Source organism: Corapipo altera, unplaced genomic scaffold, assembly GCF_003945725.1.
Source record: "Corapipo altera isolate COAL_440 unplaced genomic scaffold, ASM394572v1 47, whole genome shotgun sequence".
NCBI lineage: Eukaryota > Metazoa > Chordata > Aves > Passeriformes > Pipridae > Corapipo > Corapipo altera.
The window spans coordinates 1,929,702-1,946,289 of NW_020884897.1; the positions used below are offsets into that span (position 1 = coordinate 1,929,702).

The window sequence follows — 16,588 nt, forward strand, 5'->3', positions numbered from 1 at the left end:
CAGGGCCAATAGCAGGAATACAGGGCCAATAGCAGGAATACAGGGCCGCTCCACCTGGACACGCGGCGGCTCCAGGGAAAGAGGAGAGGCCCAGGTCAGGGGCCGGGAGGCCGCCAGAGGGCGCCACGCCCCGCTCCAGCCCTTTCCCGGGATGGAGCCCGGCGGGAACAGCGGGAAAAGCCCTGAGGGCACCGCCGCTGTTATTCCATTTACATCCCCTCTTTGCGCTGCATTACTAAATAGGCCACCAGCTGTGATTACAGCTACATCTCTAGTGGTACTGAGTTGTAAAGTAAAGAAAAAAATAAATAAAGGCAAAAATAAGTGGTTTAATATAGTTTCTATCTATCTTTGGTGCCACAATCAGGATTAATTGAATATAACAATTGATATGAAAGCAATTGAAAACATGGCATTTCTGTTCCCACACTCAGCATATGTTCATCATTGATCAGCAAGGTAAGTTACAGACATAAAAACATAAGTTAGGAGAACACATCCCTCTGATTTTCAGTGCCTTGAATTGTTTGTGTTTTTTTATTCTTATCAGTAGCTGCTAATTAGGCTAGCCAAATTACTACAGATTTAGTGTCTCATATAAATGAATTTATCACTTGTGAAATGCAAGATGACTGAATTGTGGAGTCTGTTTGAAGATGCTTAGGAATGCACAAGCTATCCCCAAGCAGGAGTGGTAAATGGCATTCACTACAAATAGCAGGTTTGGGTTTTAAATTTGTGATGCAGCTTTTCAGTCCAGAAGGAATTCATCCTTTCTTGGACTTCTTCCAAGCATGATTGCACCAAAGCTTTCATGGCTGACTGGGGCAGAACACGGGCAAACATGGTTCGACCCAACTGCCTCAAGCATCAGCCCCCAGGATGCCGTGGTGATGTCCTTCGCAACGTCAGGGACCAGCACCAGGGAAGTACTTGGGCACCTGGTCTATGACAAGGTGCTGCAGTTCCCTCACCACAGAGCCCCAGCCCGTGTGTGTATGATGGCTGTGGGACCAGGGAACGGTCACACAACCTGCACAAAGCCAATTTAATTTTATACACATGTGCACAGCAGGGAACCTACTGTGATGTAATTTTCTTGTAATGGAATTTCAGATGACTTTTTTGCCTTGGTGATACAAGGCAACTCTTCACCTAAATGAAAAGCTATGGCAATAATCTAAAACAACCAGAAAATCTTAGCTATAGGGAAAAGGAGGACTTTCTTTTACGTCCTGTGGGTCACCTGTTCTGCCAATATTGACCTCCTCCTTTCTAGGGTCGATAAATCTAAACCCATCTCCCTTTCTCCCCAGAGATCTGATATTTCTATCCAAAAATGATAAAGTCATGTTTAAAAAACCCCACACTCTTTCATACTTTTCATCCTCATATCTGAGTGAAACAAAAAGGCAGAAGTCCACCTCTCCATTTACACAAGAGGAAAGCTTTCTGCAGGAAATATACGTTTTCAGGAGAACTGGTAGCACTAAAGACATTATATCCTGAAGAGTCACAGAGTAGAGAATGAGAGCATGGAAATTACACAACATATGGTTTGTTAGATGCTTGCCCTGCATGCAACAGAAAGTATACAGCTAAGAGAACAGCAGAAGGGCAGGTAATAGAGACTTAACCAGATGGAGTATGTGAACTGTTAGAAAGGACCAAGAACTCAATTTCCTCCCCAGAATAATGGACTCTGAGAAGAAAAATGAAAAGGAGTGAATGTGGTCAATGTAGCAAGTAAAATGAACGTTTTTACAATCCATTTTGGACACACTGGAAAGTGAAACGAATGCAAAGAGAAAAGGAAAGTGTACTTCATCAGGAAGGGCTCAGAATGTTAGATAAAGTACTTTTTGGAATTTTTGTCACAGTGAGAACAAGTAAAAACCTAAATTCTCTCAATTCTTGCTTTCTCCCCTCATTTTTTTCTTTACAAAATCTTTTGAGTGCAACACTGAAAAAGGGAGACAGCAGACATTACAAAATTAGAGATAGAGATCATCCCTTCCACTGGCTTCTGAAGAAAATCTATGGATATTTAAGGGATGTGCTGCCTTCCCAGCTTCTTCGTTCCCCTTCCTCTAATCTCTGTACTAATCACTCAGTATTCTTCTGACATCCCTTCCCTATCTCATCCTCCCTTTCTCATTCCTTCCTGAGCAGCTGGGGATCCCAGGGAAGGAGGAGAACACCTACAGCACCCAAGGAACTGAAACCTCCAAGTCTACAGAAGGTAATTACTCATTACTTCTGCTTTACTGACTTGCTCTCCTGGATCCTGCTGTTTCTCCTGGTGTGTTGGGTGTATAGAAAACTGAACTCAGCATTTCAAAACAGAAATGAGGTGCTCAGGTAGAGTTTAGGAGGGACTTAAGAAAACAAGTGGAAAATGCATCTAGAGAAGACAAGAACATCTCCTCCTCTCCCATCAATGTTTTTTCCTAATGACACCCTCAAGCTGGCTGGGCTACAAGGACTGTCATATTGCCTGTGTCAATAAAAATAAGGACAAAAAAAGTAAGATGCATATTTAATTTAAAATTAGTAGAGTATATGCATTTCATGATTAATAAGATGAAGAAGTTTACAAAAAAGGAAAAATCTGTAAGGCTACTCTGAATGTTCCCAGAGTTATTCTAATAAAAACAGTGATATATTTATAGGCTGGGACATCTTACGAGTATCTAATCTATCTTAGCAAATATATCAAATTAAAGCAAACTGACTGCTGATTTGAGGAAATAGAAGACAAAGCCTCCCCCTCTGTCTCTCCACAATCTAAGAGCTGTTCACACATTTAGCAAAAAAATAAAAATAATCACTTGTAGAATAATAGTTTAAGCCAGTACTGGTAATATTAGTAAGTAAGTAATCTAGCTGTCAAAACCAGTTAAAAATTTTCAAGCTGCATTCTTGAAAACCCCACACTCAAAGCAGCAGTAGATAAACTGAGTAAGACACAAACTGTGATTAACTGACTGTGACACACAGTGAGTTTGAAGTGACATGCAAAGGGGAAAAAAAGAAAGAAAATGAAAGGAGATACAAACTGAGACTTAGAGACCAGCTTTACGTCCATAGTTTGGATTCTTGAAATTGTTAATAGGGCTCTTGTATATTGGATTTTCTTGCTGAAGTAAAAGAAATGGTCAATATCGAATAATTCAACAAGAGAAAAAAAAAGTAACATTCTCAACTATCACTGAAAAAAATCATGCTATATATATACAGAGAAGTGTTAGTAATTTTGTTTTACCCAAAACAGAATTAATTAATTTTCTTAAATAAAACCAAAAGGCCTCCTTGGACATTTTTTTAAGTATTCTCTTATCAAGCACACGTGGGAGTTGCCTTCTACAGAACTGTATTGAAGGGGTTCTTGATTAGAAAGTTCCTAACATTTCTCAGAGGCAGCAACCAGTAGCCTATGAAAACCTATAGACCATGGGCTTGCTTTTCTTGCACGCTTCTCTGCTGATAAGGAGTTCAAAGAGTTTCAACACACCAGTACCAGCCATGATTTTGTGACTTTTATTGAAGCCTCCCAATGAGTATTTACTCATTCAACCCTGTGTGAGTATTTACAAGATCTCCTCAATGAGCACAAAAGTTTCTTCTCTGTTTATACAGAAGTTACTCATCTTTCTAATAAATATTTCAATAATGCATTGTTATGTGTGGTAGAACTGTAAAGCTGAACTATGCTGTCACATTTTCTCTCTGAAATGTTATTTAAACCCAAGTTACTACTCCCCTTTCTAACTCAAGTAGTTCTTCTCTAAGGGGGTTGGTTACAATCTGAAATACTTAAGCCACATAAACAAAAACCTTCTATTCTTCTCTGCTACTGCAGCTTTTATACACAGAGAAGCCTCTTGACTTACCGTATCCCACTTGGCATTCATCTTCTCCTTTTCGAATTTAGCAAATTCTCTTCTGTCATGAATGATCATTAGTAGCTTCCAAATCAATAATAATGCAAGTCCAATAAGAACAATTCCAGCAACTACACCAGCTACGATGGGAATGATGTCAGGACCGCTGGGGCACTCTAGGGAACAAGGCAAGGGAAACTTGATTTTACAAAATGGTAAAGGTAATGCATATCCAGATGCTTTTAACATTTGATTTTGTACTGAAGCCAGTATTTTGAATATCAGGTATGCCAATACTACTTTTCTTTCAAATAATAGAATTTTTGGAATACGTACATCCATAACATTCCAGCTTATTTTTATCCTTCTAATTTGTGTTTGAGTTTAGCAATAGAGCAACTCCTGTTCTGATGATAAAGTCAATATACTGCTAACCCCTTAAGCTATTGATCTAGAGTATTAAGAGCAAAGTAACTGGCAATGGTATTTTAAACATACAAGTCAAAAGTAGTGCAGGAGGGATAAACCAGCTGGAGTACAAACACAGACTGGCAAAACAAGCCCCATGTACTCTGTCACAGCGTTACAGAAAGAGCGTGCTTCCCATTTTACCTCAGATGGCTGTTAGTGGTTAATATATACAGATAAGCAATAACTTTGCTTCCGAGACAGATTTTTGTTTTTTAAGGGTATTTCCTCATCTGGGGAACTGATATCTGCTGAAATCAAGTTTTACAAAAAAGCACATCTTCTTTGGATAAAAATATCATATACTTTCAAAAAAAGTGAATTATGTGCTTGAAAAGAGTAATACAGATGCAAAGTGATTTATGGTGACTCACACAGAAATAACAATCCTCCAAATTAAAACCCAACTCTACTATTAATGTAAAATTCTCAATAATCACAAACTGAAGAAAGGCTTTTGCAGAGGTCAATGCACAGAGTGAAGGAGTCAGAAGCAAATAAATGCAACTCCTGTGCAATCAATAGAACAAAGCTTCCTCCCCCACTGCAGACTCCTTATCCTTGTAGCTGCCCTCTGCAAGGGTGAAGGAAGGGGAAAGGGTCATGAGAGGAATTCCTTGGGAACCAGTAAGGAAAAAGTGTCTGCTCCGCTGAATATAGCTCTGCTGACCAGAGCTGGTTCCTTCAGCACTTGTATGGCACAGAATTAAGGTGCCTCCTTGTGCATGATGGGCTTGATTCACCTCTGAGCTCAGGAAACAGAAGTTTATACATGTAGAAAAGGTCAGGCCCCAGAAGTACAAGAGGTGTTTGACTTGCCCTAGGAGACAGGGCTCAAGATTCTCCTCTACACTGTGGACTACATTTGTAGAGAATTTTAAACATTCTGAATTGAAGCAGTATTTATGTCTAAGAGCCACTGGTCTGTATTAAGTGATGGTCATCCAAACAATCAATTCCGAAAATTCCCTGAGCGGAATACAGCACTAAACCTTTAAAGTGTGCATTTTATATCAGGCTTATAAAAATCAGGAGACGACACACTGCTAATGCACAAAATCAGAAATTTTGCACTATTAGGTGCAACATTCAGTAACTCAGACTAACAGTGGTCTTGGTAAATAAATGGTAAATTACTGATTGAGGTATAAAATTGTTCTTGCTTTTTTGTATCAGAAGATTGAACTATTAAGGATTAACTAAGCAAAAGGCTTTTGGAACCCATTATTGAAGGTACCTCAGTTAGGTAAAAGCAAAGGCTGCCAGCATGAATTAATTCAAGCAGTTTGCAGCATACTACACAATTTTATGTACACTGGTCCCGAATTATTAAAAAAAGGAAAAGAAAAAAAGCAACAAAACCTCAAAGACACAATTGTTTATAACCTGTAGCACAAACTTGGTAAACAAATCGTGAAAATTTACCTAACTAGGACAATTAACAACAAAGGGAGGACAGGCAACATCCTGTTCATACCTGGGGTCTCCACCACATGGACATTGGCTTCACCATTCGAGTTGACAGAATATGTGAAGTAGAACCAGCAGTCATCAACATCCTTCTCTTTGCAGTGAGACAATGGATCGGGCTGTCCGGGCTGCGGCAACTTGTCCCGGCTTTCTACCAGTGTCATATTGAAATGCATACATTCCTGGGAACAGGTGTCCTTCTTTTCCCCCTTTTCAAAAGCTCTGCACTGAACACAGTCCCTGTGGAGGTACAAACCAGAAGCAATGCTTTTTAATATGTTCATGACAGATTTCTAGCATTTAATTTAAAGAAATGTAAAGGAGAAAACATGGGGAAAAAAACATCAAAAAACAATCCTTTTGCCACAAAGGTCAAGAAAAAATAAAGGAAGACACTGCTTTTTATCAGTCAGAACACTTACGCACCTTGGGATTAACAAAAGCCCTTTAATAAATTCCTCTTTCCCTAGATGACCCACAAACTTCAAAGGCAGAAAAAACCCCAAACTTTTTCAACACCTCTACCTGGAAAATGAATACTCTCAGAGAAGGCAGTGTAGGAACAGGATACTGACAGTGAAACAGTATCTGAGACACAGAATTAAAAAGAACAAACTGAGTGACAAGGCTTTACAGTGGGGTATCACTCTGAATAACTCATTGAAAAAAGCAGACTGAACAGGATTTTTATACTAAAAAGACTAAGTTTTTTTCTCAGCACAAAGTTAGCTGCACAGGAATCAGCTCAGCCGCTAATTCCAAACTTACTTCAAAGTTTTCGTGTAGAAAATGTTTCGTTTCCAAAAATCTGGATTTCCAAAGGGAGGGATGCAAATTTCACTGGCCCACACAGGTGTAGGTTCAGTTTTTGACTGTCAGGTTAGTCTATTTCAAGAGTATTTCAGAATAAAAGTTTCAAGCAAAAAGCTTAGCTGAAGTTTTAACTATCAAAGGCTTTGTTTTAAAAATCCTCACATATAAGTATCACAAACTCAAATGCACAGAAGCTGGGGTTTGGTGTTCTAGGTACGTACTTGTGCTCTGCACAGACACCGAGGCAAGTCTGACACATTTCACATGTGGGGCCTTGGAATTTGGGATCTGTACAGTTGCAGGTGCCACATTCGCAGGTTCCTCTTCCATTGCAAATCTGCCCATTAGATGCCATACATGGTGTAGTATCCAAGGAACAATCACAGGCACTGCCAGTGAAGTTGGGGAAACACTCACACACTCTGCATTTGCAGATGCCATTTCCTGTGCATTGGAAAGATATTTCAGTGAAATCAAGTATAACATTAAACATAAAATTTGTGACAGTAAGAAATAAATGTTCGCCATCTCAGGGCAGATAAAAGGAAAAGAAACCCTGATAGAGAGATAATGAAGACTCTAATGAATTAAGAGGTACAAAATAAATTTTAGGTCCTTGAAAAACCATTTGCAGGCATTTCTCCCCTTTTCCCATTCTCCTACATTCAGATTTCCTTTCATGATCAAGACTAGGGAAATCTGATCAACAACAGTATAGTGTGATGACCATATCCCCTGGGTGGAGAGCATTGCAGCACTGCTTCAGTTCACAACTTTGTGTGCATAAAGATAAATTGGTCGCTTCTGTCTTCGTGTCTATCACTAAACAAACATATAAAGCAAGACCTAAAAAGATGAGGAATGCACTAAGACTTCAGAACACAGAAAAATGAACCACCTTTGGCTGCACAGGACACCACCATTCAGCTTCTGTACTTCTGACCTCACACACCCAACCCAACTTCATGCTCCTCACACTCCCTGTGCAGGAATCAAGATGCTTGCATCTCCAGAAAGGTGATCTAGATGACATGAAAGGCTTTTTGGCCACACTCCTTCTCCACTGAGAATGAAGTGTTTCAGTCAATACTTACCTGCCACCATATATTTTGGAACACCACCACCACCACTGCTCCCATCCTTTGTGGAGCTGGTAAGCAATAGTGTATTCTGAGCAGAATGAGGTATCTCATTACTCGGTTAAAACTTAGTGGCTTCACTGTTCTATTTTTGTATCACAGACAAAACTGAGGTAGTAGTTATAGTCCTACCAGATACTTCCATGTGCAAAGCAACCTAAGGAAGTTATAGGACAAAGATATATGCAGCAAAATAACTTCGATACTGGCTGCTGAATGATTTTTTTCAATTGCTTTTGATTTCAGGAATTACCTGGCATCAAGGTCTTGCTTCAAGTGCTTAAGGTGTTTTTCTGGATCTTGCATATTCTAATCTTCACATACCTTTCAGAATAGTCTCAAGCATCTCACTGGTGTCCTGTCAAGCACCGAAGTCAAGCACTCACTATTACAAGTAAGCTGAGGTCATTCTCTCTTTCTATTGACACAGTGGTTATACTGAGCCAGCTTTCTTTACTACTTTTTCTTTACTACAATATCTGAAGGTAATTCTGTAAAAAACAGCAGAAGTGAAGTTCACTTCACATCCTTCCTGGAGCTGTGATTCAAGAAAGGTGAAATGTGTATTAAAATGCTGTTTGGTAAGAGGGTTGTTTCATTAATAGACGTTTGCAATCACTAAACCTGTGGATACTCTCATGTCTGTTATCCAGTGGTTATTATTAAGCTAATTACTCTCTTGGGTAGAGATGACAGACTTGTATACTGCTGACCAGCTTTGCCTGCAGAAAACCAAAGTAGTTTCTCACCTCCACAAATCAAACCATTCGATCGATCGCAGTTGAAGTTGTCACATTCACAGTATTTGCCAGAATACACTTCATTGGTGTTTTCTCTTTTCTTGCATACGCATTGTCCACAGATGCATTCCCCATTATTACTGCATATTTCTGTACTGTTCTCTCTCCTGCAGTAAGCATCCATATCCTCACTATTTACTTCATCTGTACTACATTCACATAGTCTTCCAATACGTCCTTCATTACATCTGCAAGGTAAAAACATGACTGAGATTTTAACCTCATTTAAAAGTCACACAATAAAAAGTCCGCAAAAAATGCACAGAGAACAGGAGTAAAAGTGAATCCTCTCTCAAGGGATGTTCCAAATTAAATTTCAAATGAGATTTCCAACTGACATCTATGTACCCATTCTTGAAGAAGTAAACTGGACTAAGTTGCTCTTATGCTGATTATCTTACCTGATATTCCTCTAACTAAATTGTCACATAATCACTCCTAATGCCTCTCATGTGACAGAACAGCAATTATTTTTTAGGTGACAGCGACTGTTCACTGTAGCTGCTGTCATATTTCAGTGAAAAGATTCCTATGAACAGCAATTAAACAGAGCTGCTGAACCCAGATCCTCTGGGATCAGCACTTCTCATTATCAAGGTTAAAATGTTGATGAACAAACAGAAGTTGCTCTCCTTCCCATCAGTGATTGCCAGATTGTTATATGGTGTCCATCAGAGTCAACAGTTCATTGGGAAACTGCTACTGTCACAAAAACAAAAGGCTGTGCTTACCCACAGGCCTGTTCTCACCCACGTGAAACCACGGGGACACCAGAGACAGTGACACCAAGTATAAGAAGTCTTTCTACAGAAAGATGGGAAAATCTGTTCTCCTTCTTTAAAAAGAACATCAAAAATTGACTGCAGAATGAGGCAATGGACCATAATACTGGATACAAAATGGCTTATTCTTCAACTTACAGAACACTAAGCAAGCAGTTAGGGGGCCACACCTTGGTCTTTCCAGAATCTCATTAACTACCAATATTTCACCAGGCAGATATGAGTCCATCTCACACCAAAAGTCCTCTAAGAGTGAAGTCAGTACCTTCTGCTTTGTTTTCATTAAGTCACATATTAAACCACGAGGAATGAGGATTCTTTTATTTCAATTACAGTTCACTGAGCAGGAACCAAAACTTGGAGTCTTACAAAGTCCTAGATCTTGTTCTGCTAGAGATCTTAACTCCATTTATCTCTTAACATTCTCATCTCAAGGGTTTCCAAGAAACAGTTTTCATTTTTGTTGTAGATTTCTTGGGAAAGAAAATAAGGACCAAACCTTTTTGACTTCCTAGGTTGATCTTCAACCAGTCTCCACTGAAACTCTAAGATGTTGCACTGCTTTCATTTGTGTGTTAACTCCAGAAAACTGAATAGAACTTTACTTAATTTTCAAATACGTAATAAGGAATACATTTGTAATCTAATCCCCGCGATGAGCAATAATAGACCTTTCAGAGGTGTAAGTACATAAAAAATTATTTATATTCTGAATGTTTTATAGACATATGCAATTAGAAGAAACATTAAAACAAGACTCCGAGAAATAGAGCAGGGAGAAGGGACAAAACAAAAGGTGGTTTTTTATGAAGTGTTGCTCTTTCCTGTTATGAAACAACTGATGTTAATCTTGGTAGGAGCTCATACCAAAAAACTAGAAAGCCTTTGAATTTCTCAAAATTAAGACATGTCATATTGGAAGCATATAATTAGATCAGTATGAATACTTGCAAAAACATCACATTTTTCTTCCATAAATCCATAATGTTTCTCTATTGCACAGACCTCAAAACTAAAGAAAGAAACGGAAAAAGCAATAAGACCTATACCCTTTAAAGTACTGACTCAAGGTCAAATTAGAATTGTGACTTCTACAGTACTGGTGATCTAATGATCAATACTATGAATTTCAGCATAAGGATTATTTGCAGAGATACAGCAGTATTTCAAAGGAAACAAAGATTTTGCTCATAATTCTCTTTTGCAAAAATAAACAAAATGTCTCTTTATTTACCTGCATGCACCACATTCAAATGTTCCATTTCCTTCGTGGCAGGCTGGACTATTAGGTTCTCCTTCACTTTGACACTGACACTCACAGATGAACTGGAGATTAATTTCCACTTCTTCAGTGAATCCTAGTGGTTTAATTTTAATTGTTTCATTTTGTTCTTTCTTTGGACATTCGTTAGCTGTTACATTAATCTCAAATCTAACCTGCAAAGAAAAATAAATGGAGAGCCATATTACTAAAAGGAGTTTTGTCTGTACTGTTAAAAAGAAATGCTGTGTGAACACGGCATTTGAACATTTTGTATCTGAGTAGCAGCACATATACTGGAAGTTACCTCATCTCCAATTGAAATGTTAGAACATTTCCTTCCATCTTCTTGTGTATCATTCACTCCATTCTTGCAGAAAGACTTATAACTGATTGTCACTCCTTTTGGTAGCTTAGTGTTTTCCAGGATAACCTCTGAAGAAAGGGACTAAACCAACAGTTATTAGCTAACTTCAAATTGAGTTGCATATGCATTCTGCTGAAGAAAAGACATTACACAACTAGGCATGGTCAGGCACCAATCCCACGGGCACACTGGAATTATGTAAGTTCCAAGAAATGTGCCAAGAAACACCAGCCCAAGGCTACCCAAAGTCACTCTGTGGTGACTCCTTCTCATGTCTGAACCCTGTTATACAGGGTGAGGGCAGGTTTCCACAGACATTGGAGGCACTTGTTTGCCCCGTGTACTCCAAAGGAGAAATGGCTCATTTACACAACACAGAAATGAAGACAATACTTTGGAACCGGGTCCAAGAGTCCCTGAGGCTGATATAGACACCTCCTTTGGGATCAAGAAGTTGCAAAACGGCTTTTTTTGCTTCCACTTGGAAGCAAGGCAAGATGTGGAGATGTTGAAGGAACAATGTGGGTTTTTGTTGTGGATTTTATGTTTTGGAAGTGAAAACGTGGATGATAACTGTTCTTTCTAATGTCATTTTAAATGACTTTAAGAGTGTATCTTTCTAGTCATCTAAGCTCTTATTATCATAGAGTCTGAATATCTAATGTGGTTTTACAGCAATGGGGCATATTTATAGTGTAGTACACCAACTAATCCACTCTAGAGTCTGCTTGAAAAACTCATAACAATTTAGGAGTAAGAAAAATTAATACATCCCAAATAAAATCTGAACTTACATTGTATGCATCAATGATCAGCTGAATCACATTGCTGGAGTTTGAAGACAATGTTCCCACTGCTGATTTTGGTATCAGATTTTTCAGTTCCTTTCAACATTTGCAAAAGCAGAAGCAAAATTACAGTCTTACTAGCAAACAAAGTATAATTTGTAGTATAAATGGTGATATAATGTGTTAGTGGATTAACTAGTCAAGATCAAGTACTTCAAAAAACAAAGCTACAGTGTTGCCAGAGATCATAGTTATACACAGCACTACCTGCATAAACAAATACCCAGCTCTTTCTTCTCCTTTGAATTTTCATGCTAAATTTGGTAACAGAATACTAAGACCTTTTCTTGCACAAGTTTACCACATACAACATGTCTCCAACCACACCTGGAGTACATTAAAGATAAGATGGTATCTCTTTCCAACAGAAAAAGAAAAAACTTACAATTTGAATACACTTTAAACAAAGGCCCCCAAAACCAAAAAACCACCTTGTTAGGTAAAAACAAGGAAAAATATGCATCTCCTTTACACAGTCATTTCCTATTGCACAATCACATCCAGCCGTTTAGTTAATTTTAAACATCAGGAATATAAATAGACCACAAGGGACAAAACATGTTCTTTCATAAGAGTGTCTCTTGATTCAGTGTCCACACCCCTCTCAGCTATTTTGCTGTAAAAATATTCACAAAAATTAGCACTGCAAATGTGCTTTCCACTCCCTCCTACCTGTAAAGTCTGAAGAGTGGCAGGGAAAAAGGGCACTCTTTCCCTGGATATTACACACAGAGTAATTTTTGATGTGAACAAGTAAAAAATGGCTCAATAATAAAAATATGAGTAGCAAAATATTACTTACATATCACTTACTTCCACAATTATTTTTATTTAAAATAAAGCAATTTCAATGACTTCAGAGCAATTTCTTTACCTTATAGACTGCCTGAAACTCTTCAGTAACAGCAAAGATTGTCTGAATATTGTTCTCACTAAGTTTCTGTACCAGATGAGCAATAGAGGGATAATCCTATAAAAATCAAGCATAAAATGCAATTCAAATTTGGGACACACTGCCAGAAAACAATCAGAAATACTCTGACATCATAAATACAAATAACCTTTAGAAATATACTCCTAACTAGCCAGCTTATGTCACAGTCCTAAAGCAAAACAACCTCTGAAAACAAACAGGCACTAATTCCATATATGCCCCATGAAGATAGGTGTTTCTTGACAGTGACATTATCCTATTTCCTGCCATACAAAGTCTCCAAGTTAAATCCTTAATCTCAATGTACTCAGAAAATTACCTTCAGTAGTTTTCCATATGACTTATCTCCCTGAAAACCACTACCTTTTGCACTGCTTCATAAAGAAAAGATGAAATAAAACTGAATTAATTTTAGGGGTTTATTGAACAATAATCACTTAAAGTTAAGAATATACAAACACACAAACTTTGTAAAGCTTATTGTATTCACCCCATCCAGTAAATATTTTTTCCACCTTTTGTCTGATCTACTTATCAATAAACAAAGGCAATGCTAACAATACTTTTACCATAAACTTTGCATCATAAAATTTCAAGTAGTCTTAAAAAAACTGTCCAAAATGCTGTTTAACAGTAGTAAAATATTCTAAACACAAAGACTAGTGAAATGGTAAAATAATGGGACACAGCCGTCTCAATTACCCTACAGTGGACATGTCGGATTATTGGTTATCAAAAAGGTTAAAATCCAACAGCACAAATCATAGTGTGAAAGTTGCCATCTCTTGAAATTTTCCAATTAAGACTGGATTAATTCCTGCACATTTGCTTTAGTTAAGCTAAAATCACTTTATGTAATACAGAGGCAAACAGGTAAAGTTCATAAGATGTACTGGTTTGAAACTGTAACAGATGACGTCATGAGGTTTTTGAGCTTAAGCATCACAAAACATTAATTTCCCCAGAAGATGAGGTTAAGAAGACTTACGTAATAGTGGCTCATTGTGTACACGTTATTTTCCAGATGACATTTCCCATCATTTGGTAAAACAATTCCACCAAGTTTACCATCTCCTGCAAAGTGAAATCCAGCATCCGTGGAAAACACTAGTAGCCTTGTAACATTCCTCCAGCCAATTTGTTCCTTGGGAAAAAACACATATGGATTTTTGGTATTTTGTACCAATTTATTTTATAGCATTGGGGACCAACACTTGAGAGATAAATGCATGAAAAAGTAGACAGACTTAAGAGAAGTCCCACTGCACAAGTATCACCCTGGAAAACATTAATTCACGCAAACCTTGAGAGCACTTGCATTTAATTAAATGTCTGCTCCGAAACATCTGCCACAGCTTTTTCATCAAAGGCAAGAAAAGCTTTTTGTGACAGACTTTGATCTGTTCAGTTCTCACTAGAGCATCTGAAGAGTGAGAGGGTTTTAGAAATCAGGCACATCAGTCCAGCTCTTTAATGCCAAGTCCACTCCTGTGCCACAGCCATGCAGCCCGAGCACAGGGAATGCTGGTGAGCAGCACTGCTGCAGTCTGGACTGCCCAGCATCACCAGGCTTTGCCAACCTAATGCAGATTTGTACCCAGCACAGTGCTTGCCACAGGACTGTCCCATGAGCATCCTGGCCCACAGCTGCAGGGCCTAATTCTGTAACCTGTCCTTCCCTATTTTTTTTAAATTATTCCATGGAGCTGAAGCCCTAACTAATTGAAGGAGAGAAGATCGTGTGAAAGTGTCATATAATACCAGTTACCACCAAAAAAATCTACAAGGCTTACCATTAACACTGCACTTTTAAAACAAGACTCTACATTGTTTCAGGAGGTCTCCAGTCCATTGCTCAACACCGAAAATAATATGGTAACAAAGCAATAAACTTGGATATTGATTTTTTGGGAGTCCATTTCGTACAGGAGCATAGAATAGTCTGTCAAGGCTACACAAACATCAAAGAATCTTCACATCTTCAAAAATAAATAATAAAGCTTTCCATCTACTTCTGAGAAATCAGTAGAAGTTATAATAAACCAAATTTCTGCAACCACAATTACAAGAAGCTTAGAGACCTTTGAAATAATCTGAGAATAGCTGCTTACTCAGGATTTCACACACTTTTAAGTAGAACTTGACTTTTCTTCTACAGCAAACTTTAAAAAAATTGTCTTGGGAACATATCTATTTGCTGTCAACATGACTTCTGTTCGGCACCTTCACATTTCCCAGTTTCATTCATTCACTAGAGCTCTCCACAAAAGCCAAACACAGGTATCCATGCAGCTTGTCTCATCTATCCTGTCTTGTTCGTGTGAGATAACATGTTCCAACATCAGCCACCACAAAACACTAAGGCTGTATTCAAATAATTTCATCTAACAGAGCAGTAAAAAAAAGTAACACACACTTACCCCACAAACTGCGACCTGCATTATTGCATCAAATCCACCTTCAGGAGAATCTAAATTTCCAGAAATGTGCTGTTTGCTTACAAGTTCATTGAATTTGTTTCCTTCACTGGTAAGGCTGAGCACATTTTTATAGCTAAATGGACTTGTACAGTTCTGGTCACCTGTACAAGGATTTCTGAGTTTGGCTGGTGTTGTACTGATATAAGGCATCACAGTTTTCTCCACGAAAGAGCCAAATCCTAAGAAAGAACAATAAAATCTCTGTAAGTTGAAGAATGGAAGTCTCATTTATATTATGACACAACAGAATTCAAATACATTATAGGTGAGCTAGCATCAGAAATAGCTCTCATACTTGTTTATGTTCCCCTCTTTCCACCAAAACTAAGTACTCTTTAAGTTGTTCAACAGGTTTTATGTACTAGAACATCTCACATAATAGTGCTAAGTTGGAAAAAAAATTTACTCTTCATATACAATCATGTGAAAAACATCAGGAAGGAAACTTGGGGGTTTTAATCATTATTTTTTTAGAATAGGCAAATCTTTCTTACCAATTCGAAAATCTGAGGTTATTTTTTCCATTTCGAACATCAGAGCTGTTCCAAGACTTTTCACATTCTCTAAATCATCCTTCATAGAATAAGAGAGATCCATCAAATAATAAAGGTCAATGGGGTAGTCTTCAGCTCTCTTAAATTTCAATGAAAATGTCTGGGGTTCCCCTGTTTCAGAGATTAAACAACAAATAGAAACCATTAATAATTCCACAACTGCACTGACAAAAAAAATCCTTTCTAAGAAAAGGCTTGGAAGCACTTATGAAGTTTTAATTTTCTCTGATTAATTAAAATGCTTAACATCAAATTATGACGAAGAAAATGTCAAGAAGTGTTTCTTTCCCATGTTCAACTTCATATTTCCAAGATACTTTATCTCCCCATACAAAATACTAGCCTGCCAAAAATCAAGCCTCAGATAGTTGCTGCAATTTCAAATCTTCACACTTGCAATCGTTTTAACAAGGTTCCTGTGAGATCTAATAGCACAAATTTTCAACACCTATTTTCATCTGCGATGACTCCAAAAGTTCTCAGTTAAAAAACCACATTGTTTAAATAGGTTTACACAAGAAAAATCAGTTCTGGATGGAACACTGCAAGTTACTTTGCACCACCAGGCTGAGAGCGCAGAAATGTGACTGAGAGAATGGTAAATTACTCTTTGTTGTGATTGTAAGCCCAGACCCTGCATTTTACCAACAGAAGCACATAGTCTCATTCTGATGTTGAAAGACAGTGCAGAAAAATTGCACAAACATCCCACACGCCCCCTTCCCTGGAAAATGGAAAAGTATTCTATATGAAGTAAGGAATAGAATTTCAAGTTTTTTCCCCCCTGC

The 16,588-nt window shown here is 38.0% G+C and overlaps 1 protein-coding gene across 2 annotated transcripts in view; it reads right to left on the reverse strand.

Annotated features, from left to right (window-relative positions):
- The window catches only part of ITGB1 (integrin subunit beta 1), a 44,319-nt gene that overhangs the window by 4,742 nt on the left and 22,989 nt on the right, over nucleotides 1-16,588 (reverse strand). Inside the window, exons 5-16 of one of the 2 annotated variants that reach the window (XM_027648536.1) lie at nucleotides 15,741-15,911; nucleotides 15,187-15,425; nucleotides 13,755-13,910; nucleotides 12,707-12,802; nucleotides 11,779-11,868; nucleotides 10,925-11,065; nucleotides 10,591-10,793; nucleotides 8,524-8,762; nucleotides 6,857-7,079; nucleotides 5,830-6,062; nucleotides 3,894-4,060; nucleotides 3,060-3,140 (exon numbers count right to left, since the gene is read on the reverse strand). In XM_027648536.1, coding sequence (XP_027504337.1) covers nucleotides 3,066-3,140; nucleotides 3,894-4,060; nucleotides 5,830-6,062; nucleotides 6,857-7,079; nucleotides 8,524-8,762; nucleotides 10,591-10,793; nucleotides 10,925-11,065; nucleotides 11,779-11,868; nucleotides 12,707-12,802; nucleotides 13,755-13,910; nucleotides 15,187-15,425; nucleotides 15,741-15,911 — 2,033 coding nt within the window. In that variant the 3' untranslated portion in view covers nucleotides 3,060-3,065. The remainder of the gene's footprint in view (nucleotides 1-3,059; nucleotides 3,141-3,893; nucleotides 4,061-5,829; nucleotides 6,063-6,856; nucleotides 7,080-8,523; nucleotides 8,763-10,590; nucleotides 10,794-10,924; nucleotides 11,066-11,778; nucleotides 11,869-12,706; nucleotides 12,803-13,754; nucleotides 13,911-15,186; nucleotides 15,426-15,740; nucleotides 15,912-16,588) is intronic. The other variant, XM_027648537.1, reaches the window with a different exon arrangement.